At 40.9% G+C, this 26,688-nt stretch overlaps 1 protein-coding gene and 1 long non-coding RNA gene across 5 annotated transcripts in view; one reads left to right on the top strand and one right to left on the bottom strand.

Moving 5' to 3' along the window:
* LOC116047621 overlaps window positions 1-26,688 on the bottom strand; it is a 118,998-nt gene that overhangs the window by 2,893 nt on the left and 89,417 nt on the right. Inside the window, exons 3-5 of one of the 3 annotated variants that reach the window (XR_004104431.2) lie at window positions 18,091-18,224; window positions 17,315-17,477; window positions 16,935-17,168 (exon numbers count right to left, since the gene is read on the bottom strand). This is a non-coding gene — a long non-coding RNA (uncharacterized LOC116047621). Of the gene's footprint in view, window positions 1-16,934; window positions 17,169-17,314; window positions 17,478-18,090; window positions 18,239-26,688 lie in introns of those variants that run through there. The other 2 variants (XR_004104430.2, XR_004104433.2) reach the window with 2 other exon arrangements.
* LOC116047617 (protein FAM171B-like) lies at window positions 350-25,475 on the top strand. Of its 2 annotated transcripts, XM_031296515.2 has the most exons (8): window positions 351-685; window positions 7,215-7,448; window positions 8,667-8,759; window positions 9,906-10,061; window positions 17,310-17,480; window positions 18,095-18,211; window positions 21,111-21,234; window positions 24,323-25,473. In XM_031296515.2, the coding sequence occupies exons 1-8, from the start codon at window positions 505-507 to the stop codon at window positions 25,218-25,220; spliced, it is 1,974 nt and encodes a 657-aa protein (XP_031152375.1). In that variant the 5' UTR covers window positions 351-504; the 3' UTR covers window positions 25,221-25,473. The 2 variants fall into 2 exon arrangements, with proteins under 2 accessions (XP_031152376.1, XP_031152375.1); XM_031296516.2 differs by lacking the exon at window positions 7,215-7,448 and having other exon boundaries at window positions 350-685; window positions 24,323-25,475.

The following is a 26,688-nucleotide window of genomic DNA, read 5'->3' as shown; positions in this document are numbered from 1 at the left end:
AATATTACACTGTGAAATTACAATATATATAATAAATAAAGTAAAAAATGGACTAAAAATCTATAAAAATCTTAAAGAATAAGGAATACAATGGACATCAAAAACTAATTAAAAGCCCATTCAAAAGAAAGGAATATTTAAATGCATCAGCAATAATAATCCAACACAAACACAATGTAACATAATATACTATACATTTGAGTTATCTCAGTTATTTCATAGACAGACAGACGGACGGACGGACGGACGGACGGATGGATGGATAGATGGATAGATAGATAGATAGATAGATAGATAGATAGATAGATAGATAGATAGATAGATAGCAGCTCTCTCAGGAAAAAGGGGAGGAGTTTCCTGCGCAGTTTGAAGAGTGTGACAGCAGCAGAGTGGTTAGGAGGATGGCGCTGGACTAAGCATCTCTGTTCGTGTACAAGTTCTAGATGAAATCTGGACCTGTGACGAGTGATAAGTGACCCTCATCAACAACTTTCTTATTAAGTCATGCGCCATATTATGTGTCTGTTATCGGCGCTGACTTTATGCCAGAATGGGAAAGCGACTGGAGCGTTGAGTGCGAGCGGACAGTCCGTGCATATCAATGACGGGAACTATCCAAAGCGGGATCACATTGAACAACAGGAGCCTTCTCAGCACCGACAACAAGTGCTCGGTCCCCCGGCAGGTGGGTGTGGGCTTCCCTGTATCACAGGGCGGGTTCAACTTTAGTAAACCTGTCAGAGTTAGCTAGCATAACTGCGCTTTAGCTTACATCTGTGACCCCTTGTGTTGTCTTCCAGTCCACCATACACTTGTCTCCCGGGTCACAATTGAAGGGTAAACACTTTTTGGACCCATTTTTAGGTGTTTTTGTTTTGACATTTTTGTCGCTTTTGGACATTTTTTCGACGTTTATGCTGCCTGTTTACTAACGTTACCACCAGTAGGCTATATTAGGCCTACCCCAATTACCAGTTTATTACCACAAGTTTTACACTTTTCTTGGAATTCATGGTCCAAAAAGACCCCATAAACCTTATTCCTATGAAATTATAGCCTACCTAATTTTAAAGTACAGTTAAAGAAAAGCTGAAATTATGAATAATTATAATAGAGTCAGAGGAACATATTTTGAGTGGTATTCACAGACACAGAGGATAAAAAACGGGTCACAAAAACGAGGGCCTAAGTAAAAATAAATTACATTGTAGCTGGAAAATAAGCAATAATGTTGGTATTTTGATATTCTTTTCTAACAGATTATGTGCTTATATGTCGTCATTATGTCGGCCCAGACCATCTGTATCAGGATTTGCTCACAAATCTTCTGATCTGAGAGATGTGGGAGCTTGCTGCCATCACCATGACTAACGGGTTCTCCATCTGTCCCTTTCTACTGCATCACCAGCAACAAGGCATTGATCAATCGGTTTATATTCATGTTATTATAACAATATTAACATATTAAAGTGACTAGGGAGATGGCCAAAATGTTCAGAAAAGCAACAAAAAGAGATGTCACCATGACTAGTCCATTAAGAAAAGAGTGTTTTGTTTGTGTAGATGCTCAAAAAGCAGCTCAGAGGGCCCTTAACATACACAATTAATAAAACAAGTATATATATATATATATATATATATATATATATAAAACTAGGGCTGTAACTAACGATTCTTTTCATTAATGGATTAGTTGTTTGGTCTATAAAATGTCAGAAAATGGGTGAAAAATGTCGATCACTTCCTAAAATGTTTTGTTTTGTCCACAACTCAAAGATATTCAGTTCACTGTCACAGGGGAGTGAAGAAACCAGAAAATATTCACATTTAACAAGCTGGAATCAGAGACTTTGTACTTTTCTCCCCCCAAAAAAATCACTCAAACCAATTAGTTGATTATCAAAATAGTTGGCAATTACTTTAAGAGTTGACAACTAATCGATTAATCTTTGCAGTTCTTAAATATAACATAATAATATACCCACTCTGTATTATCTTTCCATCCAAATCACGTGTTTACATAACAGCTGACTCAGCTTTCAACTTCAATTTGCGTCCTATTGTGGCCATTCTGAAGACAAAGTAGCCCCCCCCCCTCTAAAGTACTCTGAGTCCCACTCTCTCAGATACATGCACTTGTCATGACAATGTTCTTGTTCCCAGCAGAGTGGTGGAGAGGAGCTGAAAGAGGGATTTGTGATCCTTTTCATCAACTGATTCATGACTAATTCATGCTGCTGTAGGAGTAGGCTATATTACCATCCGTCATCACATGAAGCTCCAGTCTGTTGTCGACTGAAACACTTGGAAATGCACCCGGCCATGCTGTTGTCCCTTGTACCCTCCACAACCCCCCCCCCCCTTCCTGTAGGCATTTGTCACTGACGAACCTTCTCCTCTTAGCCTCCCATCTGTACAGAGCCAGCTCTCATGAATGACTGCCCACTTCTACTGAATAAAAAGAGAAGAAAGTGTAGAAATACAAATGTACAAAAACCTTGTGGAACCTAATGGTCAATTCTCCCAACGGGTTTGAATGATATCGTACGAAAACGTATGCACAACAATCCACATGTAATAATTTTAGGGCTGCACAATACAAGGAAAATATGCGATAACGTTGAATATCTCGATAACGATATTACTTGCGATAAATAGATATTAAAGTGTATTCAGTTCTGCCTTTCTGCTGCTCTTAGTATTCTTCTAAATACAACAACTTACTTGTTTAATTTAAAATAGAGATACTCCGATACTGCCTAAAACGCTTGTATCGGTATCGGGAAGAACTGGAGTTTTTGCACTGATCCGATACCACGTAATAAAGCCCTAAAGAAAATCTATGTTAAAGTAGTTTATCTGTTCTTTTTCCGTTATAACTGATATTGCGATGGCGATTAAAAAACAATATACTGTGCAGCCCTATATCCTATGAAATTAGGCGACTGCCGTGATGACCGGTCACATGACATGTAGTGGCCTTCACAGTTAAATTTAGCAACAAAAAAAAGGGAATTGGGAGCCAGCGTCAGAGCACAATAAGGTGCCGGCCGTTTCAGAGGCCATTGCCAGTTGAGTTTAGCTGACAAAAGGTGAATTTGAGCCGGGTACAGAGCACCGTGAGATGAAGGTCCATTCAGGAGCCGTGACAGTTGAGTTTAGCCAACAAAAAGGTGACTGTCATGCGGCATCGACAGTTTAGTTTAGGCACCACAATGACTAGTTAAGATTAGAAAAAAATATTGGGGTTTTGATTAAAACACTCCCGACACAAACATGCGTTTCCTGGGTGAAAGTCTTGTGTTTTCCAACAGTTTTCCGCAAACTTGAAAGAACTTGTTTTTAAGGACCCACCCATCCACCCCATCCTCCTCCCATGCGCGGTCCAGAGCGGTCTGATACGGCATCAGTCAATGTGGTGCATACAGTAATAAATACATGGAATACAAACGAATTACAGTGCTTTCCTTTTCGTAACTATATGTATGAATGGTTCATGAGAACAGCATGATTCTGCCTTGCTGAGATTAACATCTTCATTGTTGTCCCTTCATAATGGGCAAAGGAACAGACTTAAAGATGTAATCATTAACCCCCAGCGGAGGATTGTGATTATTTGACAAGACTGGAGGTTGTTTGGACATTAAGTCTTTGTGCCAACCCTTCACCTAGCTACATCCTAAGCATCTTTTGTCACAATTTGATATTGCTGACTCGTGACTGAGGCCGATTTGGCCCACATATCAAAGAGGGCACTTGTGTTTTTTCAGAGGAATGTAGCCTATGGCCTAATTCCAACACAAGCACACAAACAGGCATGTTTGTGGGGAGGATGGTGGGGGGGGTCAGCTGAGATAAATCCCTGTTGGACCATCTGTTTGTTCTGCCTGGTGGCCTCACAGAACTGACCAGTCAACATATTTGTGCTCCTCCCTGACTGTGCGTCTTGGTTTTGATCATATTCTGCGGTTCAAAGTATAATAATCTAAGGCTGAAATTGATATCTCAGCCAAAAGCAAATGAACACACATTCCGTTCCCGACAAACACAGTGTTTTCCATAATTATAGCTTGCCAATCTAATATTTACCGCCTTCATTTCTGGAGCACGTAGCTTTGTCATTTAATGTTTGACCAGTGTAAATATCTTCCTCGAGCTATGAACAAAAATGTCTTTTAAAAAGGTTCATACATTGATGAAGGAAGGGTTTGGAAACACTGTACTTCAGTAAACACATTGCTCTGCTGGACACCAGTGCTATCATGTGCCCGATAATAACAGTATTCAAGCCAAATCACACACAGCGTGGGATCTATTTATCATCTGCCTCAGCGGCCTCAGAGGGCCCATTTCAATACACTTCATAAACCTCTTTGTGGCGGGCTTCGCTTCGCCAAATGGGAAGATTATAGTAATCTGGCACGGAACACCTCCACTTCAGATGTAGCGACCCCCTTCTGTTTGGTTTGGCCACTAAGGCAGAACACATATTAGGCAGAGGCTGCTTCTCCCAAAACAAGCATCATCTTGTCCATCTGCACTGGTGGATGTTTCCCCTAGATGACACTCCCACTGCCAAATGTAGTGTTCCATATTGTGGCTGGAAATGCAGCCACTCTTGGCAGCTCCTTCTTCTGATCAAAGGGAATTGTTAGGGGCAATGATATGGGATGATCTGGTTATCTGGTTTGGCACTTGCTGAAATATTGTAAAAGCTGGTAGCATAAGGTATGGCTACACAAGTTTTCAGTAAAGCTCTGGCAGATCTTTTAGCAGGATTATAAGCAATCAGACCAGTAACAAATTCAACCACTGCTTCCATGAGCTTGGAATTGTCACCATTAGAGAAAGATGCTTGTGACATTATGACCAGTGAGGTTGCTACTATAACGATATTGCAGCATTTAGTTACTAATAAAAAGTGCAATGTGGCCCTTTTATTTTATGGCCTCTTAGCACAAAGTAACTATGATATACTGTAGCTGTGGCGGGTTGATGATGAGCCGGCTGCTGAGATTTATGGCTCCCAAAACTCACTTTCCAACCCAGACTGCATAGGAACAGTAGACTGGGTAAACCCAGCCCGATCTGCCGGCGATTTGATTTCGCCCTGCAGCTCAGACTGCCGTTAGAATTTTGCGGGTACCAACACAAACTGGCTTATCCACCTGGCGCGTAATTGGCAGGTTCAACACGATGACGATAGAGAAGCAACCAAGCAGCTTCTTGTTTACATTCAACATAGCGGCCACCATGCGGCCACCGAAGCGCAGCGACCCATTGATGCCGCTATCGCTGCTACGTCACCCGGATCGTTGGTCTGATTGGTTGAAGGACTATCCAATTGCGTACAGAGTCATTTGAACTGTGCCCGTTGATCACACCTCTTGTGCAGAGATAATACAGAGCAGACTCCCCAGACTAATGTTCAATCTTAAAAGATTGAGCTTGGTCTGGTGATAGCCAGACTATAGGAACAGTACACTTCAGTAGAGAATATTTATAGCAGGGCATTAGGTGAAGGAAGATACCTTGGTGCTAGCCAGTGCTAGCAGAGTTCTGCAGCGCTACACTGTATTCTTGGTGCTGTGGAGTTTCTTTGAAGCATTGTTCAGTGGCTTCAAGGCACTTTTTCTAACTGGCCCATGCAATCATTAATCATGAAGCTTGAGGCTGGCTCCAAAATGGAGTCAATCCCCTGTAGTCTATGTCGACGACATTTCATTTACGGGATTGTTCCGGTGCCGCTGAAGGTTCCACCGGATGTCTCTCATTTCGGCCGGATGTCCGTCACTTTTTGCTTTCTTGGTGTTGGTATTCTAAACTCAGTCGATATAAATGAGGACTATGTTAACTGCACGTTTTTTCTCCTGTCTAAGATTAGAAATGTGAGGAGTCTTTGACCCCATCGTGACCTCATCATTTTAGGGGGTTAGTGATGCCATGAGTACTATTTCCATACTGTATTCTATAAAGTCTTGTGTTTTAACCTAACGCTATGCACCTTCACAGTTGTCCACAGCGAGATGTTCACACATTCTTACCCTAATGGCTGCAGGTGTTCGGAATGATAAACTTGTAGTGTAAATTGTAAACACAAGTTAGATATAAATGAAGTTGCCTGTTAACAGTTCATCGTTAGCATTCATTTGGAGTTGTGTCAACCAGACAAATATAAATCCAAATAGTAAAACTAAAACAATTAGCTAAAGAGGCCAAAATGCTTGGAGGAGCTGAGGGGAACTGCAGAGCTGGTTCTAATTATCTGTGGGTTTGTCACTTTAAATTTAAAAGTATTCAGCGTAGCTTTAATGCATTGTGTGTGTGTGTGTGTGTGTGTGTGTGTGTGTGTGCGTGCGTGCGTGTGTGTCTCATGCATTGGTCCTTGGTGGGATATTTGTTTATGCATGGTCCTCATATATTCATATGGGCAACTAGTGATAAATGAGCATTCCTTTATTGTTAGGCAACACTATACCCCTGAGAAATAAAGTCTTGTTGACTCACTATTGGGTGTCGGTGCACAGTGTGAAAGTGGCTAATTGGGTTTATGGATAATGTGACACATTATCATTAGGCCCTAAATGGGATTCTTTAGTAGCTACCTGAAAATGTTTAATGTTTAGAGCTCTGTCCTGAGAATTATTGGAAATATGTACTGTACTTAGCTATCTGCATGCTGATGTAGCATCATGTTGTCTCAGAGTCACACTTTGTTGAACTAATTGGGCAGTTTTACCAGTTTTATTTATATCCACCTCTGTAGAATCTGCTGGGATTAATTCATTGATATCCTCCAGGGATTCGGCAAATTACTTTCCCCGTTTGGTTGTCAATAAGGTGCCTTCTAGGTTAATTGGAAATGCAGCCAACTCCATTTTGTTAAAGCATATGGTCGTACTGCATACAAAGAGGTGGACAAAATAACAGGAACACCTTACAAAAAATCAAAATGCCATCTAAAGTGCAACAATACTACCTTCATGGAGCTTATAATGATACATTTTGCTGAGTGTGTGTCACAGGTGCAATTTCTGAGACTGTAATTTGCAGCGTTTAAGTGGATTGCATTAAATTATAAGGTAATCTTATTTTTGACCATCCCTTGTAGTTTATGTGTGAACCTGAACTTGTATGAATGCTCATACTCAACTCTAAGCCCACCCATCTTTGTCTTAACCCAATCCTTATCCCACCCCCCCCCCAATCCCCAGATTCGGTTTATAACCTAAAGGTCCAGGTCAACAATGTGCTGAGTCGTCAGTACCTGAGCCAAGCGGTGGTGGAGGTCTACATCAACTACACCAGGACTAAAACAGCTCTTACTGGGGAGGATGGCGGTGTTTTACTTCATGTACCTTACCAAACTGGGGTGCCAATAACAATTGTGGCCAGCAAGGATGGCTACATTTGTACACTGCTGCCTTATAAAACCAACAGAATGCCAAGTAAGATGAATGTGTGTTTGTGCTTAATGTGGAAATTGTTTAGCTGAATCACCCCAGATAATGAGCTTTATGCAGTGTCATTTTTTTTTAATCATAGTTGGCTCTAACAGTCATAGAAAGTCAGTGAGTACTTTTAAGACTTTTCTTTGAGTTTAGTACGCGTGAAAGTTGTCTAGACGTCATTATGATACTGTAGTTTCTTTCTCTTTTTGTCAGTTGAGGATAGCTCTGCATGTTGAGGGTGAACTCAATCAATTACACTCGCTGGAAAAATCATTGTACTGTATATAACTACAATTTGTATTGGCTTTGTGTTTGTTTGTTTGACACACAAATCTGTCAATGGATCTGCACGTTCACAATTTGCACCCAAGGACAGATAGTAGTAGGGATGTAACGACGCATCGCGATTTGAAATGGCCTAGGGCCTAATCTACTTTTGATGTTTGACTTCAGACGTCACTATGTGTTCTTAGTTTATTTATTTGAAGAGATTTGTATTTAATTATTTTGTTATATTATTATAAAAAAAAATTCATTTTGTATTACATTTTTGTTATTTAAGATGAAATACAATTTCAGTTGCACTTTTTTGGTAAGAGGATACATCTGTTGTTTTGCAGTTTATAAAAATAAAGGAACATTTTTAGCTCATTTCTCTGCAGCTCTGTTAAAAAATCCGTGAGAAAATCATGAATCATATCAAATCGTGAGTTGAGTGTATCGTTACATCCCTAGATAGCAGGGTTTTTTTTATTTTTATCAGGCACCTAAAACTGTGTCATGTAAAAACGCAATCACAGAACATACTGAGCCTCATATACTTCAGTGATTTTCTAAACTTTCTGCCTGTCATTGCAAGGCCACGTTTTGTTTCACCTCACTGCATTTGAAACCCAATTAGGCACAGCGGCAGCCCCTAAGCAACAGTAAACGGGATCACTTTATAACCCACACCTGGAGTGTCTTCTTTCTCTGTTGCTCATCTGCCATCTACAGGGCCATGCATTTCCAATGACGGCAAAGAACTGAATCTGGAGCTATTGTTTTTGTAGTGAAAGCTTAGAAAAGTGAATTCACCCATTTCTTGGCTCTGTGTAAGTTTAGATATAACACAATGTCCCACTGACATCTAGTGGACAAACTGTGAATTTTTAAATGAACTACTCAATACTAATTTTGCATCTTTCCCCTTCCTTATTTTTTTCATTGCTGTAGTATTTTCGTCCGTGACCATGTCACTACTTGGTCTGAATCAGGGGAACATCTGGCTCTTTGATGATTCTGTTCTGATCACCGGCAAAACATCTGGTACTGTATATATTGTTAAAGTGGCACTTTTTCATTGTTTTCTGTTTCTTTCTTGCTCCTGCTCTCTCTCTCTCTCTCTCTCTCTCTCTCTCTCTCTCTCTCTCTCTCTCTCTGATTTTCAGTGCAAGTTAAGGAAAAATATAGCTGCCTTAAAGGTCCCATGACATGCTGCTTTTTGGATGCTTTTATATAGGCCTTAGTGGTCCCCTAATACTGTATCTGAAGTCTCTTTTATATAGGCCTTAGTGGTTCCCTAATACTGTATCTGAAGTCTCTTTTATATAGGCCTTAGTGGTCCCCTAATACTGTATCTGAAGTCTCTTTTATATAGGCCTTAGTGGTCCCCTAATACTGTATCTGAAGTCTCTTTTATATGGGCCTTAGTGGTCCCCTAATACTGTATCTGAAGTCTCTTTTATATAGGCCTTAGTGGTCCCCTAATACTGTATCTGAAGTCTCTTTTATATAGACCTTAGTGGTCCCCTAATACTGTATCTGAAGTCTCTTTTATATAGACCTTAGTGGTCCCCTAATACTGTATCTGAAGTCTCTTTTATATAGACCTTAGTGGTCCCCTAATACTGTATCTGAAGTCTCTTTTATATAGACCTTAGTGGTCCCCTAATACTGTATCTGAAGTCTCTTTCCTGAAATTCAGCCTTGGTGCAGAATTACAGCCACTAGAGCCAGTCCCACAATGAGCTTTCCTTAGGATGTGCCATTTCTGTGTCTGTAGCTTTAAATGCTATTGAGGAGGAGAGAGGGGGGGCAAGGTGGAGGGTGGGGGTGTGGCCTTGACCAACTGCCATGCTTCGCTTGTTTGCAAGCCATGATGTCTCTCTCTTTCTCATGGGTGGGCCAAATTCTCTGGGCGGGCAAAGCATAGAAAGGGGAGTTAACCTTCCTCCTTATGACAACATAAGGAGGAGATTCTAGATCAGCCCATCTGAGCTTTCATTTTCTCAAAGGCAGAGCAGGATACCCAGGGCTCGGTTTACACCTATCATCATTTCTAGCCACTGGGGGACCATAGGCAGGCTGGGGGAACTCATATTAATGTTAAAAAACCTCATAAAGTGAAATTTTCATGCCATGGGACCTAGGAAAAATATTTCCAGCTGTTATCATGTTTTCCTTTATCTGCAGACGCTTGGTCGCAGCCCATTGTCCAGTTTCCCAAGAGCCTGCTGAATCTGACAGCCAGCAGTAATGTCACCTCTGTCTCAGCCTACCTGACCATTCCCAAGCTGGCGTCAGAGGACAGCTCTCCCAACACTTTGGGCATCATGAGCAGTACATCAGGTAGACGTGTGTGCTGCAGTGACACTGTTCTGAAAACAATTCCATTGAAGGCATAGTATTATAGACACCCACACAGGTGTTTTCAGTTAATCTGGCTGATTAGAGCTCTTCCCAGGACTGTGTGGGTGTGTTTAGACTGAATGATTGACGTCTTCCTGAGCTTTGTTTTTGTCCTGTTAGCTTTGTTGCACCTGTTAGGGCAGGAAAATGGCATCTTTATCATTCTTATTGGTGAAAAAGATTTGTGATCTGAGAAATTCCCATCTGAGGCTATGTTTAGACGGAAACGATCTGAAGAGAAAACGCAAAAGTGGCGTTGCGCACTTTTTATTCCGCGTTTAGACGAACGTTTGGGGGGGAAATCTGTGTGTATATGGTGACGCAAAAGTGTGTGAAATTCGATGTTGTATGCACACCAGGCGGCTAGGTGGTAGTGTGAAGCACTGCCACACAACCCCACCAAGTCCGCGCGCCTGCGTAGAACCTTCCTTCTACTTCTCTCCCTGGTATCGCGAAGCGAACAACAAAAGCTGACAATTTTGTCTGAACTGACGAGGAGGTGGAGTTTTTTTTTTTTTTTTTTTCCAATATCAAACTTTATTGAAGAATGTGGACATACAGTAGGAAGGAACATCTTCTGTACATCTTAACAGTCTACGTTCTAAACGAGCCAGGGGGTTACTAAAGGAAAATAAAACCAAAACAAAGCAAACAACTTCATACAAATATTTTGTAAAGCTTACAAAGGTCATATGATCTAACAGCTTTTTTGTTTGTACAGGTAGAAATGGAAAAGATGTATTGTTTAATATTGGCAGCCAGCTCTGAAAAGCTTGGCTTCTTTTTCAAAAACTTTGACTTATGTAAATAAAATTTGGTTAATTATCAAATTTATCACATAATACTCTGAATAAAGCTTTCTATCATATTGAGTGAATCCAAACAATACATTTTCCCAAAGTAATGTGAATTGAGGGTAAATGTGAACAGAAATGAAATGTGATAATCTGCTCCAAAGTCTCTTGGTATAAAGGCAAGACCAAAATAAATGTACCAGTGTTTCATTTAGATCTCCACAAAAAGTACAGCTGATATCAATGTCTTTTTACATTCTCTACAGATAATGGTTAGTTGGGTAAAATCTGTGGAGCATTTTGAAAGAGATCTCTTTAACTTTGTTGGTTAAGAAGAACTTGTGTGGCAAAAGCCAAACCTTTTCCCAACAAATCTCTTCAACATATGAAGACCAGTACCATAAAGCAGCAGGTGTACTCTTAACGTCTTGCTGAAAGAGTTGACGAGTTGCCTTATTCTTACTTTTAGCTTGTAGTGAAAAACAGATATTCCCAACAGTTGTTTCGTTCACATTTAACAGTATAGGGTGATCACCAACTCCACTAAAACCTTTAAAGAGTGCAATGACAGCTGAAGGTATTGCATCAAAAACAATAGAGAACTCCTTCAGAGAGACAGGGATGCCGTAGTGATGAATAAACTCAACATAATTATAAAGCTGACCATGCTGGTTGAGTAATTGACTTAGAAGCAATATGTTGTTGTCAACCCACTGCTGAAAGAAAATGGATTTGTTTTTATATAAAATATATCTGTTGTTCCAAATATAAAATCTATGAGGAGAGAAATTCTGCTTGTAAATCAAAGACCAAGCCAGCAGCATTTGTTTATGGAATGAAGAAAGTTTAAGAGGAATTTTATCAATATTATAGGTACAAACCAATAAAAACTGGAGACCACCAACTGAGGAAAAAACATAATGAGGAATAAAATTTCACAAGGAAGTTGGACACTTATTTAATTAATTAATTTTGAAAGTGTTATTTAAGGTATTAAAGTCCAGGAAACTGAGGCCACCTTTACTGTACTCATTCATTAAAACAGACTTTCTCAGATAGTGAGTGCGGTTTTTCCACACAAAATCATACAGAACTTTGTCTATAGTTTTACACATTTGTTGATCTATATATAAAGACAGTGCAGCGTATGTTAATCTTGATATTCCTTCAGCCTTCGAGAGTAGAATCCTGCCTTTTAATGATAAGTCACGTAAAAGCCAAGGGTTGAATTTCTTTCTTGTTTTTTCAACAATGGGAGTGAAATTATTCTTGCATCTTTGGAGTTCATTTTTATCAATAACAAGCCCTAAATAATTGATACTATTTTTCACAGGAATATTAGCGATCATAGCAACATCACAATCTTTAAGTGCTAGTAATTCACATTTTTTTAGATTTAAACGGAGACCAGAAGCTTTACTGAAGACTTCTATTATAGAAATTGCTATAGGAACCTGGGAGCTGTCTTTTAAAAACAGTGTTGTGTCATCTGCCAGTTGACTTAAAATAATTGTCTTATCAGCGATGGAAATACCCTGCAAATGACTATATTTAATATGTTTACAGAAAAGTTGGGCTGCAAGCAGAAAAAGGCAGGGAGATATAGGGCAACCCTGCCGAATTCCATGTTTGATTTCAAATCTGGGCGAGGATCCATTTTTAAGTTTAAGGGAGCAATTTGCATTATTGTAGAGAGTTTTGATCGCATTACAAAAGAAATCCCCAAAGCCAAACTTCTTAAGTGAATGATAGAGAAAATGATGCTCGACGGTATCAAAAGCCTTGAAAAAGTCTAAGAAAAACACAAAGCTGTCGTCTGAAATTAAATATGAATAGTCAACTAAATCTAATACTAGTCTAATGTTGTTGGAGATATGCCTATTGGGCATAAATCCTGATTGTGTTTCATCAATTATAGAGTTTAATACTTTTTTTATTCTTCTAGCAAAGATCAAGGCTAATATTTTATAATCATTATTTAAGAGACAAATAGGACGCCAGTTATCAATATAAAGTAAATCCTTGCGTGGTTTAGGGATTAAAGTAATCAGACCTTGAGTCATACTCCAAGGAAATATTATTGGTTGATATGCTTTCATTAAATACCTGCAATAAGAAGGGCGCCATCTGCTGGGAAAACAGTTAAAAAAATTCTGAGGATAAACCGTCTGTCCCCGGGGACTTGTTGTCTTTTAAGAGTTCTAAACACTCACTGACCTCTGCCAGGGTTAAAGGGAGATCGCAAAGATCCCTTTCTGAGTTGAGGGGTGTTATGTAGAGAGTTGAGGAATAAAACAGCATCATTTTCTGAATATTCTGCAGTATATAGCTTTTTGTAAAATGAGGAGCAAAAATTAGATATTAACTGTTGATCATCAGTTATAGAGTTGTCAATGTTTAGCTCATTAATGGTATTAACTTTTGCATGGTACTTTTCCAGTTTGAAGAAATATGAAGAATTCTGTTCTCCTTCTTCTAACCACTGCTTCCGAGACCTTAAAAAAGCTCCTTCCGCCTTCCTCTTATATATTTCATCCAGGTTCTTTTGTAAATTAAACATTTCTATTTTTTCCTCCTCTGTTAAAGCATCTGGTGATATTTGAGACAAGACCGATATACCTGTGATAACCTTTTGTTCCTCTAATTTCCTAATTTTAGCAAGATAAGCTTCCTAAAATATTTGGCTGATTCATATTTAAATAACTCCCACTTAACACTAAAGGATTTTTCCATCTCAGCTTTGTTAAAAAAGTGTTTTATCAACTGTGGGATTTTCTGTTTAACCTCCTCAACTTTGAGGAGAGAATTATTTAATTTCCAATAATTGGCTTTGCAACCATCTGAGGGAAATAATTTTATAGAAATGTAAATTGCTTTATGATCGCTTAAGGGACAGGGAAGAATGTTAACGGTCACATCTTGTTCTTTAGTACTATTTGACACTAGCCAAAAGTCTATACGGGAAAGCCTAGTTTTGTTTTTGTTACTCCAAGTGAAGGATAAAACATCTGGGAATTTAATTCTCCATATGTCAGTTAAATCATATCTTTCCATAAAAAGCTTAAAGTATGTATTTCTACCACTATCACGCGCAGGTGGCCATCTATCAATCTGGGAATTTAAAGTAACATTAAGGTCTCCTCCAAGCAAAATATGAGAGTTTGGAAACTTTGTTAACCAATGCGTGAGTCTATTCTCTATGTCAGCAAATAACTGAATGTTTTCTAGATTAGAATTGTACCCATATACATTAAAAATAATTAAAACAATATTGTTGTAACTAATCACTTGGCAAATAAAGTGCCCTTTTGGATCTGTATCTGTGTGTAGAATGTCACCATTATATCTTTGCTTCATCGTTAAGACACCAGCTGATCTTTCTGAGCAGTGAGAAAACCATAACTCATTACCCCACTGAGTTCTCCAAAAATTGACATCATTTGAAGTTGAATGAGATTCCTGACAAAATGATAAATCTGTGTTCAGTTGTTTAACAAATAAAAACAAAGCTTTACATTTAGCAATATTTCTTAAACCCCTGGCATTTAAAGAAACAATAGACAATGAAATATTTCAAATAGAAAAGGCTTATGAGATACTACGGAGCAAATAACCTAATAAAGCCATACCGGGCATCAAGCTGCACCTTAGAGTAATAACAGGGTTAAGTTATTGGTGGAAAATTAAATTTTTAAGTGTTGAGTTCCAAAAAGGAAAAGAGACCAACATATTTCAAATAACAGTCTTTCAGAAAGTTGGACAATAAGTGTATTCTTTAAGAGATATATTATATCCAACAGAAATGTTTTCCAAACAAAACTTAGGACCAGGCAGGCTCAGTAATAAGGCAGTAAAAATAAACCAAGAACCTGGATACTCATTTTGGCTGTATGCCAAAAAATATATATAGTTATGAGTTATGTCTTATGCTTATCATTCAGGTGATTTAAGGTCACCAGTACTTCAGGTGATTTCCTTCCCATTGACAAAGGCTCGTGCTCCAACAAAGTAAGCAGGCTTTCCCTCACTACGTGCCTTACTCACCAAAGGCCGTATCTTCAATCTGGCCTCCTTGACCGGTTGAGGGAGATCTTCGACAAAGCGGAGCTTGTTCTCACGCATGATGGGCTGATTTTTGGCTGCCTTCCATAGCGCATCTCTGTAGGATCTCTGGGAGAATCTGATGATGATTGCTCTCGGCCGAGAGCTGGCAGGTGTTGTTTTTCCGATACGATGAACGACGTCGATCGCGGCTGGGAGCTTGTTGTTTTCATCTGGGAGAATACACCGACAAAGCTCTACAAATTTCCCCTTCACATTTTCTGCAGAGTTTTCGGCCACTCCGTAGAGTTTCAGGTTCCATCTTCTTGAATATGTCTCCAGTTCACACACACGAGTTAGAAGTGCCGCCACTTTTTTTTCCTCTTCTTTAAGACGACCATCAACACTCTCTGTTGTTTCTTTTAATTCACTACAAGCAAAATCTAGAGTTTTCTTCAGCCCTTCAATTTTCAGTGCATTTCCATCAATTTTCTTGGAGTTTTCACTCACCAGCATTTTTATGGAGTCAGCCTGCTCCTTTATAAGCTGAGAGAGGGTAGAGATAACGACGTTATCCTGGGGTGTTGAGTCGTGTTTTGTTACATAGAGAGCCTTTTTTGCAGCTGGGGAATCACACGGAGTCACAGGAAGAGGGGGGAAATCTTCTGACATGGAGACTTCTACCGTCGACATAGTGCTAGCCAAGGTTGTGCTAGCATAGTCGTGGCACGAGGCTATCAGAGCGTTACCTGCCTGTACTTCAGGAACGACGTTCTTCTTACTCTTGTTCATTCTTTTTCTATCATGGGATGACATATAGTTGTTTCCCACAAGTATAGACATCGGTCCGACAAGGTGAGGATATAGTATTTTTTAAGTTTCCACCAAAATAAAACTTTTGTGCAGGAGCTCGGCATTAACGCACTTACTCGGCCGCCATCTTGGTCCGGCTTTTAGGAGGTGGAGTTATTGCTCCAAACAATGCACACACACCTCACACACACAGGCACACACGAGACACACGGCGCACGCACGCGCACACACACCCACACACACACTAACACACACACACACACACACACACAGTGCGTTTTTACCCTTTAGACAGGAACGCGGCGGTGGAGCGTTTTTAAGATTTCCACTCTGGAGGGTGGTTTCACTTTTTTGCGTTTTTAAGCCCCAAAAATGCCGTCACCGTCTAAACGAAAGGCACATCTGATTAAATATTTTTACGTTTTCACCCACGAGCGTATTTGTGTAAACAGGGCCTAAGCCTCAGCCCACCTTCAACCTGAGCAGAGGTCTAATCAGCCACAATAACTAATAACACCTGTGTGGGTGTTCAGAGGCTTTAATTTGTGAGTGATTGTTAGGGAAATTATGATACATACTTTCCCTCTTGTTATTTATTAAACTGTTTGCATAGAATAATATTATAGTGATTACTATTTCTCTCTCTCTCTGTTAAATTAAACTATTTGCATAGTAAGAAAACATAACACTACTTGTTCCCACAAGATAACATGGAGTCATTGGCTATCTTGACTGGTTAGGGAGACAAAACATGCGTCTCCCTAACCCAATAAAGGGGACGCCATCGAGTCTGACCAGATAGAGGAGACAACATCTAAACTGACAAGATGGACAATTGACGACATCAAATTCTGTTATGATTGTATTTCACACATAAATAAGCTACTGTTTGAGGCTCACGGCAGTCACTTTCTGTACTTGTGCTGTGAGTGCTGTAAACTGATTCTACTTGCAAGTAAACTAAACTTTATTATAACTTCAGTGGTCCCTGTCTATTCTTGATAATGTATTTATTCTAACAGTGATTGTGTCAATTTTCTTGAAAGAAAGAGTCAAAATCACCATTGATAGTAATTCCACAGGCCATCTGAACTGTAAGACAAACACAAAAGTAAAAAGCAAAGTTCAGAAAAAAGTGAAAACCTACTATGTGTAAGATTTGAATTCTGTCAAAAAAGACGGTGGAAGACATAAAGACTGGTAGGCTGATACAGATAAACGGGCTAATAGGGGGGCACCTACCTGGGTAGCTCACCTGATTGAGCGTGCGCCCCATGTACAGAGGCTCACTCCTCGCTGCAGTGGCTGGAGGTTTGATTCTGACCTGCGGCCCTTTGCTCCATGTCATTCCCCCCCTTTCTCTCCTTTCATGTCTAAGCTGTCCTATCAAGAAAAAGGCCTAAAAAAAAGCAGCACATAGGCTGCATTGTGTTTATTTCTGAACATTTCATTCAGGACAATTACATGAATTGAATTAGTCTAGTCCACACATTCTCTGAAGCATTACCTCCTCTGTTTTTTTTTTTTTATGTTTTTGAAGGATACCTCAGTGTGGAGTTGAGTCCGGTGGCGGCTGTAAGTGTGCAGCTTTTCTCCGGAGACACAGAGTTACATGTGAGTGGGCCCATACAGATCAGCCTCAGCATCCCTGACAGCTGTGGACTTCACACTTCCAATGTTGTTCCGGCATGGTTCTTTAACCGGACCACTGGTGAGTACAAGTCACAGTCACACATACACTAAAATCTGTTTAGATCTTTTTAAGAGTCAGGAGAGACAGTCAGGGATGATTGCATGGCCTCTACATAAATACATACATCTATAAAGGGGGCTCAGTTCCTATGAATGAAATTAACCGTTATCATAACAGCAGGTAGTAGTTTTAGAATTTTAAGCGCATGAAACCTTTTCTGTAACACCAAAGATCTGCATGGCATTGGTGTTTACAGAAAAGGTGATCTGGAAAGATTCTTCCAAACGATGTTTTATTTTTGACTGCCCTGTAATCTTTCCCATTTAATTGAATTGAATTTAGAACTAACCCCAACTCACTGCCATTCCGGTCATTTTAGAGTCATAGATCATGTGCAAGCGGCAGATATAATACAGAGAGAATACAGACGGGGCCTCATGCGTCAGACCTGGATGATTCTCAAAGAAAGTGTCGGGTCATTTTGGGTCAATAAAACTTTCAGAAGATACAAAAAGTGGTGAGGTGGATTAGGCCAATTCACTTCTTTTTTTAAATTTATTTAAAGATCTGACTGGATTGTGGTAGTTGTGGGAAGTTTGATACAACAGTGTTGTTGTGTTTGTCTCACCCAGGTGGATGGATGAGGAAAGGACTGGGGACGGTGGTGTCAGCAGGAGGAAAACTCGCGTGGACGTTCACAGCTCCTCACCTTGGTTACTGGATAGCAGCTCCTTTGTCATCCACCAGAGGCAAGCGCTCCCCCTAAAGATGTTTAACTAGAATACAGTGATCTATATTCAGACTCAGTTTAGTTTATAGTAGGGCTGGGCAATATATCGTTATTATATCGACATCGTGATCAGGGTTTCCCCCAGTGCATTGCAAGCCTGGTGGCCCACCGGACCTAACAGCCATTTCCCACTGGGTGCGTCTGTGCTGCGTTCCGGCTGCGTTCTGGTTTTGTTCCGTCCTCCGCCACGCGCCGTACCACACCGGGAGCGTATCAGAAGTGGAGCGTATTGCTGCCGAATATTTTATTGTCTCTACAAGTACTGTACAGAACAATCACATGTTTATTAAGCTAGTATCTACCTTCCACTCCAAGCACTCCTGTAATTAAACTCCATGCAATCTCTTTTCTGGCGTTGTCCTTATGAAAAGGATCTGTTTGGTAGGATTATTTTGTTCCACCTCCAAGATGAATCTCTCGTAGTCCGTGTTGTTGTAAATGAGACATATACGATATTGGGGGGGTTTGGCAAATTGACTGGATGCTCTCGCTGTTTCACTTCCTGCCTGGCTGGCTGTGTGAACGGCCTGCTGCTCACGTGAAAATAGACCTGGCGCGTATCTTTAGCGGAGCGGAGAGACGCTTCGTGCACGCTTCTGGGACGCGCCGTGGCGCGGCTGGTGGAATATCAAGCATTGACTTGAATGGCTGCCATTGCTCGCGGCGCCTCCGGAACGCACTGCTGGACAATACCGGTAAATTGCCCTCTACCAGGCCTAAGCCACTGGGAATAATTCTATAATGTAGTTTAAGACATTTTTAAAACAGTTGGAAACGTAGGCGTTGTCATATTTTTTAATCTCCAGTTAGCTTTTCGCTCTGACTTAATGTAGGGCCCTATGGAATCTGTCTTATAGCTTTTTTAAATTCTCAATTTCCCGATTCGGTCCACGATTCCGTTATCACAGAAACTATTGGGCTCTCCATTGTAAGGGTGGAAGGCAGAAAATCTGACTCCAATAATCACTCTAAATTCTAATCCCCAGCGTATTCGTTGATGACCCAAAAGACCAGAAACCTTAAAGAACCACTGAGACAATAGAATAAAGTCAAGTTATTTTACTGAGCAGTATTTTAAGTATTTACAAACGCATGCAGGCCAATACATGCGGGCTACACAACTGAGTTCCACAACAAAGTTCCACTCCTTTTTAATTCTCTCTGGGTGTAGTCTTTCCTCTGTGTCCTCAGCATGTGGGGGATGCTTCATGCCCCCCAGGATGGCAGAAGTCTGTTCATTCTCTGAACGGGGGTTAACAGAAACCCCTCTCTCCTCGTCGTCGTGACATTTTTGACCAAGCGCCTAAACACACATCCCTACTTGACTATTTCCTGCCATAAAACCTCTCACACATAAACACACAATCATCATGGTACACTTTAACTTTAACATCCTATATGGCATCACCCCCTCTTCTCTCCCTCAAACTTTTATCTTAACCTCAAAGGGGGGTGACCTGTCGCAAGCTTAACCTTCTATGCGTCAGTGACATTCCATTGAACTACTTCCTCAATTGACTGCACACAGCTTCTTTTGCAACGTGGACAAATAATAACTCTTAACTGCTAATATTCTATAATCATGTCTACAATAATAGAAATATCTTAACACTTTTCGCTCTGACTTAATGTAGGGCCCTTTGGAATCTGTCTTATTGCTTTTTTAAATTCTCAATTTCCCAATTCCGTCCATGATTCTGTTATCATAGAAACTATCTGGCTCTACACGAATGCTGCCATCAGTCTGTGACTGGCCCCAGCCAGGCCCTCGTAAAAAAAAAAAAGTGATATAAGACTACAGTAGATATCATCTTAGATTTTGGATATCGTAATATTTTTATTTAGTTATTTATTTGACAGGGACAATGGACAGCCCCTTAGCAGAGTCAGAGTTAGGTATGTCATTTCCATCTGTAGTCCCTCAGCAGAAAACATAGAATAACATCTCTGTCAGAAGGGAACCCTAACACTGGAGCATAAAAACGCTGACACATATCGTAATATGGCTTAAGTGTTGTCTTTTCCTGGTTTAACAGGCTGCATTACAGTAAAGTGATGTAATCTTCTGAACTTACCAAACTGTTCCAGCTGTTCTATTATTTGCATTACCCACTTAGTCATATCCAAAATATTGATGATTATTTATCTAAAACCCAAACCATTATATTTTGTGAAAGCACTAATAGTCAACCCTACAATATTGCCTCAGTATCGACATCCAAGTATTTGGTCAAGGATATTTGATTTTCTCCATATCGCCCAGCCCTAGTTCATTGTCATTTAAACATGTTAAGACATGAAGGAACGGCATTCCTTACCCAGGTCCGGCAGCGTATACAATACACAATGTCATAGCTAAAATAGACCCTCTTTTTAATAAATAATAACCTAAAACCTATACTAAATAGAACACATAGTTAGAAACCGAGCAGCATGTTAAAAGAATAGTGCATTATATTTTATTTTCTGAGACTATCATCCTGGGCATGTTCAGCAGTAACAGGGTAATGTTATGGTAATAAGTAAAAATGCATTAGAGGGAAATGAATGAACAGCAAGCATTGCTTTTGAGTTTTGTAAACCTACTTTGTACTGGGAGTGTTCTGACTGTGGCAATTACATTTCTCTAACCTCGGAACCTGATGGGGATAAAACTGAGCCTATAAAGAAAAATAATTTAAAATATATATATATATATATGAATTGAAATTGGCCTGGATCTGGCTAAGGTCAGTGAAAAATAAGCAGATTTATATTTTAGACATGGCAAATGTTTGCACCTTGTTCATTTTCTTTTTTTTTTTTTTTTTTTATTGCATGTGTGTTTTATATTTCATCCAGACATCTATTTGCTTTAGGTTTCTTTGGATTTGCCATCCCCATTGACTTCATCTTACAGCATTCATCTCTCCTGGTGGCTGTCCTTGGAGGAATGCTTGTTATCGCCATCTGTCTCCTGGCTGGGTTCTTGTTTTATTGCAGGTAACAGAGGCCTTTCATATCATACCAGTCCATATACTTCAAGTTGTGTTGATGTTAATATAATAACTCAGAATAATATTTACGATCCGATTTTGTTGCACCCACCCAAATTTAAAAGTGTCTCACCAGCTCACAAATAAAGGCCATTTCAAACTATATCTTTAATGTTTAGGTTATTAATATGCTTTATGGCCTGTAACTGAAGGTTTTAGCTCCTATGTATACTATCACCCCTCCAAAAAAATGAATGAGACAAAAACACATGCCTTGGAACCTTTCAGGGAGGCTTTGGCAGCATAATTCTGTTCTCTGCTGTTGATCTGCATATGCAGCAGAGTTTCTCCATAACAGCCAATTCCACAACTTCTGTCTCACTATCACTTCCTCATACCTCTGAATGCAGCAGAGTTTCTCCATAACAGCCAATTCCACAACTTCTGTCTCACTATCACTTCCTCATACCTCTGAAGCTTTGACAAAAAAGTATTCAGTGATTTCAGGAGTGATTTGAGAGGTTTTGTTTTGTTGTATTTTAGTGGTCAATCCAAACTTCCTTTTAAGTAAGCTGCAACATTTGCAGAGACACTTAACAAGCCCACAGAACATGAGCATTCTATCATTTTCTAAAGGTCCCATGACATGGTGCTCTTTGGATGCTTTTCTATAGACCTTAGTGGTCCCCTAATACTGTATCTGAAGTCTCTTTTATATAGACCTTAGTGGTCCCCTAATACTGTATCTGAAGTCTCTTTTCTATAGACCTTAGTGGTCCCCTAATACTGTATCTGAAGTCTCTTTTATATAGGCCTTAGTGGTCCCCTAATACTGTATCTGAAGTCTCTTTTATATAGACCTTAGTGGTCCCCTAATACTGTATCTGAAGTCTCTTTTCTATAGACCTTAGTGGTCCCCTAATACTGTATCTGAAGTCTCTTTTATAGACCTTAGTGGTCCCCTAATACTGTATCTGAAGTCTCTTTTCTATAGACCTTAGTGGTCCCCTAATACTGTATCTGAAGTCTCTTTTATATAGGCCTTAGTGGTCCCCTAATACTGTATCTGAAGTCTCTTTCATATAGACCTTAGTGGTCCCCTAATACTGTATCTGAAGTCTCTTTTATATAGACCTTAGTGGTCCCCTAATACTGTATCTGAAGTCTCTTTTATATAGACCTTAGTGGTCCCCTAATACTGTATCTGAAGTCTCTTTTATATAGGCCTTAGAGGTCCCCTAATACTGTATCTGAAGTCTCTTTTATATAGGCCTTAGAGGTCCCCTAATACTGTATCTGAAGTCTCTTTCCCCAAATTCAGCCTTGGTGCAGAATTACAGCCACTAGAGCCAGTCCCACAATTAGCTTTACTTAGGATGTGCCATTTCTGTGTCTGTAGCTTTAAATGCTATTGAGGAGGAGAGAGGGGGGGGGCAAGGTGGAGGGTGGGGGTGTGGCCTTGACCAACTGCCACTTTGCTCATTTGAAAGCCATGATGTCTCTCTCTCTCTCATGGGTGGGCCAAATTCTCTTGGAGGGCAAAACAGAGAAAGGGGAGGTAACCTTCCTCCTTATGACCTCATAAGGAGGAGATTCCAGATCGGCTGTCAGTACCCGATCCGTACTGCCTGTAAGATCCGTTCTGCGCATGCGCATGATTACGTAGTAGAAAACTAACAATGTCCCTGTACGATTTGTACCACACATGCGTTGAAACACTTTACGACCAAACATCACAACTTTTGTATTAAATCTTTATTATACAATAGACATACACTCAAAAAGTGTCCTTTCGAAGATGGGATGACAGCTCTTCCAGCCCCCACTGCTGTGTGCCACTATAGTAGCTACATGCTAACGGCAGTAAACATGTCATCTTAGCTGGCAATGTTGTTAAATTCTCCCCAATTCCGGGTCACATTCCTGCTGAAACATGTCCGATTGTGTAGTGTTTGGTTCAGAACCCTTTATCTGCGATTTTTGACGTTAGAAAGTGCTGCTTCGTTCCACTGCAATCTAACATTAGCATACTCATAGCTAACTATTATGTAGCTGCATGCTAATGCGACATAGCCGAGCATATATAGCTAGCTATATATGTACGTATGTAGCAGGACGTTGTACCGTAAAAAAATCACCAATAAAAGCTTATAAACCAAATTCTAGCTAAACAAATACAAATACAGTAAAGTGACCGAAATTTGGGGTGAAATGTCCAGCATTGAGCTACATAATAGTTTGCTAGGAGTTTGCTGGTCTCTCACAGAGATCTCATTTGTAGCCCTGTTTTTATCCGAAACTTTCATAAAAGTACAAACACATTAAGTGAGAGGTATATGCACATGATTAAACTTTTATTTCAAGCATGATTAACCTGAAGCAGGACGGAGTCATGACTTAAAACACCAAAGCAAGGCTTCTAGCTCAGGCTAGCTAGCGTTAGCAAATTACCTTCAAAGTTGTAAAGAAATGACGAAACGTAAAATTTGAAGCCTTTATTTAATTTGCTACATGGTGTTGTACTGGATGGCCAGACGACCCTTACATACTTTAGGAAACTCCAGCAAACACCTTGTAAACTTCATCTCTGCCATCATAACGATCTACTGTCACTGTCTAATGTTTTCTTCCGGTAACCATAGAGCTGTGCGCAAGCGTAGAACTGATCAGGCAGTGTCGTAAAACACGCTGAGTTTCTGCGCATGCGCTGAATTATGCGCATGCGCACAACGGATCTTACAGGCGGTACGGATCGGGTACTGACATCGGCCCATCTGAACTTTCATTTTTTCAAAGGCAGAGCAGGATACCCAGGGCTTGGTTTACATCTATCGCCATTTCTAGCCCATAGGCAGGCTGGGGGAACTCACATTAATGTTAAAAAATCTCATAAAGTGAAATGTTCATGCCATGGGACCTTTAAAGCACTTTTATATCAGTAAAACCCATTATTCATCCAATTGAATGTTTATAATGTCTGTATTTCGACGGTGTAACCATGTAGTGTATGCAGGGTGATCTCTTAGACAGAAGAAGTAACTGTCAGTTTCATTAGCCTGGCGCTGATTGAGGCAAATGCCCTGTCTTGTCTGCAGATGTCCACTCAGTCAAACGAAAACAAAGAAGATCCTACCGGCGCTGAGAAAAGACCAAACCACCTCCACATGTGACGACGAAGGATGTTCAGGGGACTCCTCTCATCCCCAGGATGGACCGAACCAAACGTTCGCAGAAAGGGGGGAGAATCTGCACAACGGCAATGTAATAGCCAACCCCAATGCTGTGGCTATTACCATGGAGTGTAACCAACTGGAGCTTAACACTGACATGAATGATCTGCTGGGTTTGCATGAAACTACAGATCAGATCAGAGTTCCGGCCTCTCTGACAGAGAATCTGTTCCTTTATAACCAGCCTGTTGCTATTTTTCACGCTCCAGCATTCTTCCATTTGGAGGAGCAGCCCGAGTGGAGCAAGTCGGCCACTCTTCCCCGTGCGGGGGCTGCCTCTGAGCCGCTGGGTAAAGACAGCTTCACCCAGACTCTGCAAAAAGGTCCCTCTGCTGCCCAGAGCCAGGCAGTGGAAACTGAGGACCAGCTCGGGGTTCTCGAAAGCTCTCAGGCAGCAACGTCAACCAACACATCCAGGGGTCACTTCAGCCTCCCAGAGTCAGCGTCGGTGCCGGGAACGTTAAATAAAATCCGGGACGGCAGACACTCCGTGCATGCCTTGGCAGAGCTTTCTAAAACCCCCTCGACTCAGCCTCCTCGGGCCTGGTTCGTGTCACTAGAGGGCAAACCTGCAGCTGAGATCCGTTACGCAGTGTCAGAGCAGCAGAGGAGGCAAAGGCCTGTAGAGAGTCGAGAAACCAGCTTAGACTCAGGAGTGGATATGAGCGAGCTGAACCAGACGTCTGGCAGGAGGGCTGTAACACTGGAGCGCAATGCTACTTTTGTCAAAAGCAAATCCAGCAGCAAACAAGCACCACAGTAAAAACTCTCAACGCTTGCCATGCCTATAGCCCCCTTAGTTTGTATCAACAGCATCAGTTCTATCTATGAGGTGTAACTTATTGACCTCATTGTTTCATTTAACATATAAATGTTAAGGCGCTAGTCCAAGTCGGGGGTAGAGGCCCATTTGTAGCATCACATTCCACAAACGTGGGGGGAGGGGTGTTTGATAGGACAGCCAAAGACAGGAAAGGACTGTGGTTCGGACTCGCGCCACTGCGGTAAGGACTGAGCCTTAGGGCCCTGACACACCAACCAGACGGGCCGACCGTCGGCAGAAAAGCCAGTCGGACTGATCAGTCGGGTCCCCGAGGTCCAAAAAATGCCTCAGAACACACTGAGGCGACGCCGACTTGAGCGTACGCTCTGCGCGTGCACGAAACGTAATACGTCTCCATAGCAGCAGGCGGCGCTGCTCTGTATTGTTTCCATTAACAGTCTGATTATTTCCCAGAAAATGATAACCGGCAGCTGATTGGACGAACGCATCACGTGGTTCTTTTTTCTCCGGAAATTCACAGCCAGACTGTCATGGAGTTTTGTTCAGAATACGATCTCATATTGTACGAAAATAGTATAGTAATAGTAGTACTAAAACATTTTAAGCGAGAAATAGGCCATGCAGTTTCTGAATCTGTCTTCATTTCAGATCAACAAAGATTTTCGTCAGATTTTGAGCTCATCCGCTCCCCATTTCTGGGCGAGTCCCGACTGCCCTCTTCCGACTGAACATGTTGGGTCGGCCCAAATGAAGGCCGACGGCTCCTCAGACGGACGACGACATGGGACACACAGAACAGACTCGAGTCACCGACCTCGCCAGACGGTCCGACGGCCGATTATCGGGCTGGTGTGTCTTCTCTCTTAGGTGTGGACACACAATGCCGTTGGACAGTCTGGCGATTTGACATGTATAATCGGACTCAAATGACCCATCTGATTGGTAAAGTGCTAACCCGGAAACGGGGAGCGGAGTGAGTGTGACTAGAGTCTCTCAAAATCTGACGAAAATCTTTTAAACTGACCTTTATTGATCTGAAATGAAGACAGATTCAGCAACTGCATGGCCTATTTCTCGCTTAAAATGTTTTCAGAAACACGTTTCGGTGAACTATTTTAGTACAATATGAGATCGTATTCTGAACAAGCCGCCATGACAGTCTGGCTGTGAATTTCCAGAGAAACCAGACCCACGTGACGCGTTCGTCCAATCAGCTGCCGGTTTTCATTTTTGGGCGACAATACAGATTAGCGCCGCCTGCTGTTATGGAGACGTATTACGTATATGGCTATCGTGGCGCCCATCCACATATGGTTTTAACCAGAAATATATCAGATTTTACAAAGTGTCCAAAAACATTTCATACTGACAAGTTACATAGTTGCAGTTGCTGTTTTTGTCTGGCTCCAATGGGACAAAGACAGCAATGTGAATGAGATTATTGAGG

The sequence above is a fragment of the Sander lucioperca genome, chromosome 8, assembly GCF_008315115.2.
Source record: "Sander lucioperca isolate FBNREF2018 chromosome 8, SLUC_FBN_1.2, whole genome shotgun sequence".
Classification (NCBI taxonomy): domain Eukaryota; kingdom Metazoa; phylum Chordata; class Actinopteri; order Perciformes; family Percidae; genus Sander; species Sander lucioperca.
The sequence above is the reverse complement of the archived record's forward strand: the minus strand, read 5'-3'. Positions and strand labels throughout refer to the sequence as shown.

Coding starts and splice junctions, on each gene's coding strand:
- LOC116047617 (XM_031296515.2), top strand. CDS start 505: ATGCGCCATATTATGTGTCTGTTATCGGCGCTGACTTTATGCCAGAAT. Junction 8,760..9,905: donor GATCACCGGCAAAACATCTG/GTACTGTATATA, acceptor CTTTATCTGCAG/ACGCTTGGTCGCAGCCCATT. Junction 21,235..24,322: donor GGGTTCTTGTTTTATTGCAG/GTAACAGAGGCC, acceptor TCTTGTCTGCAG/ATGTCCACTCAGTCAAACGA.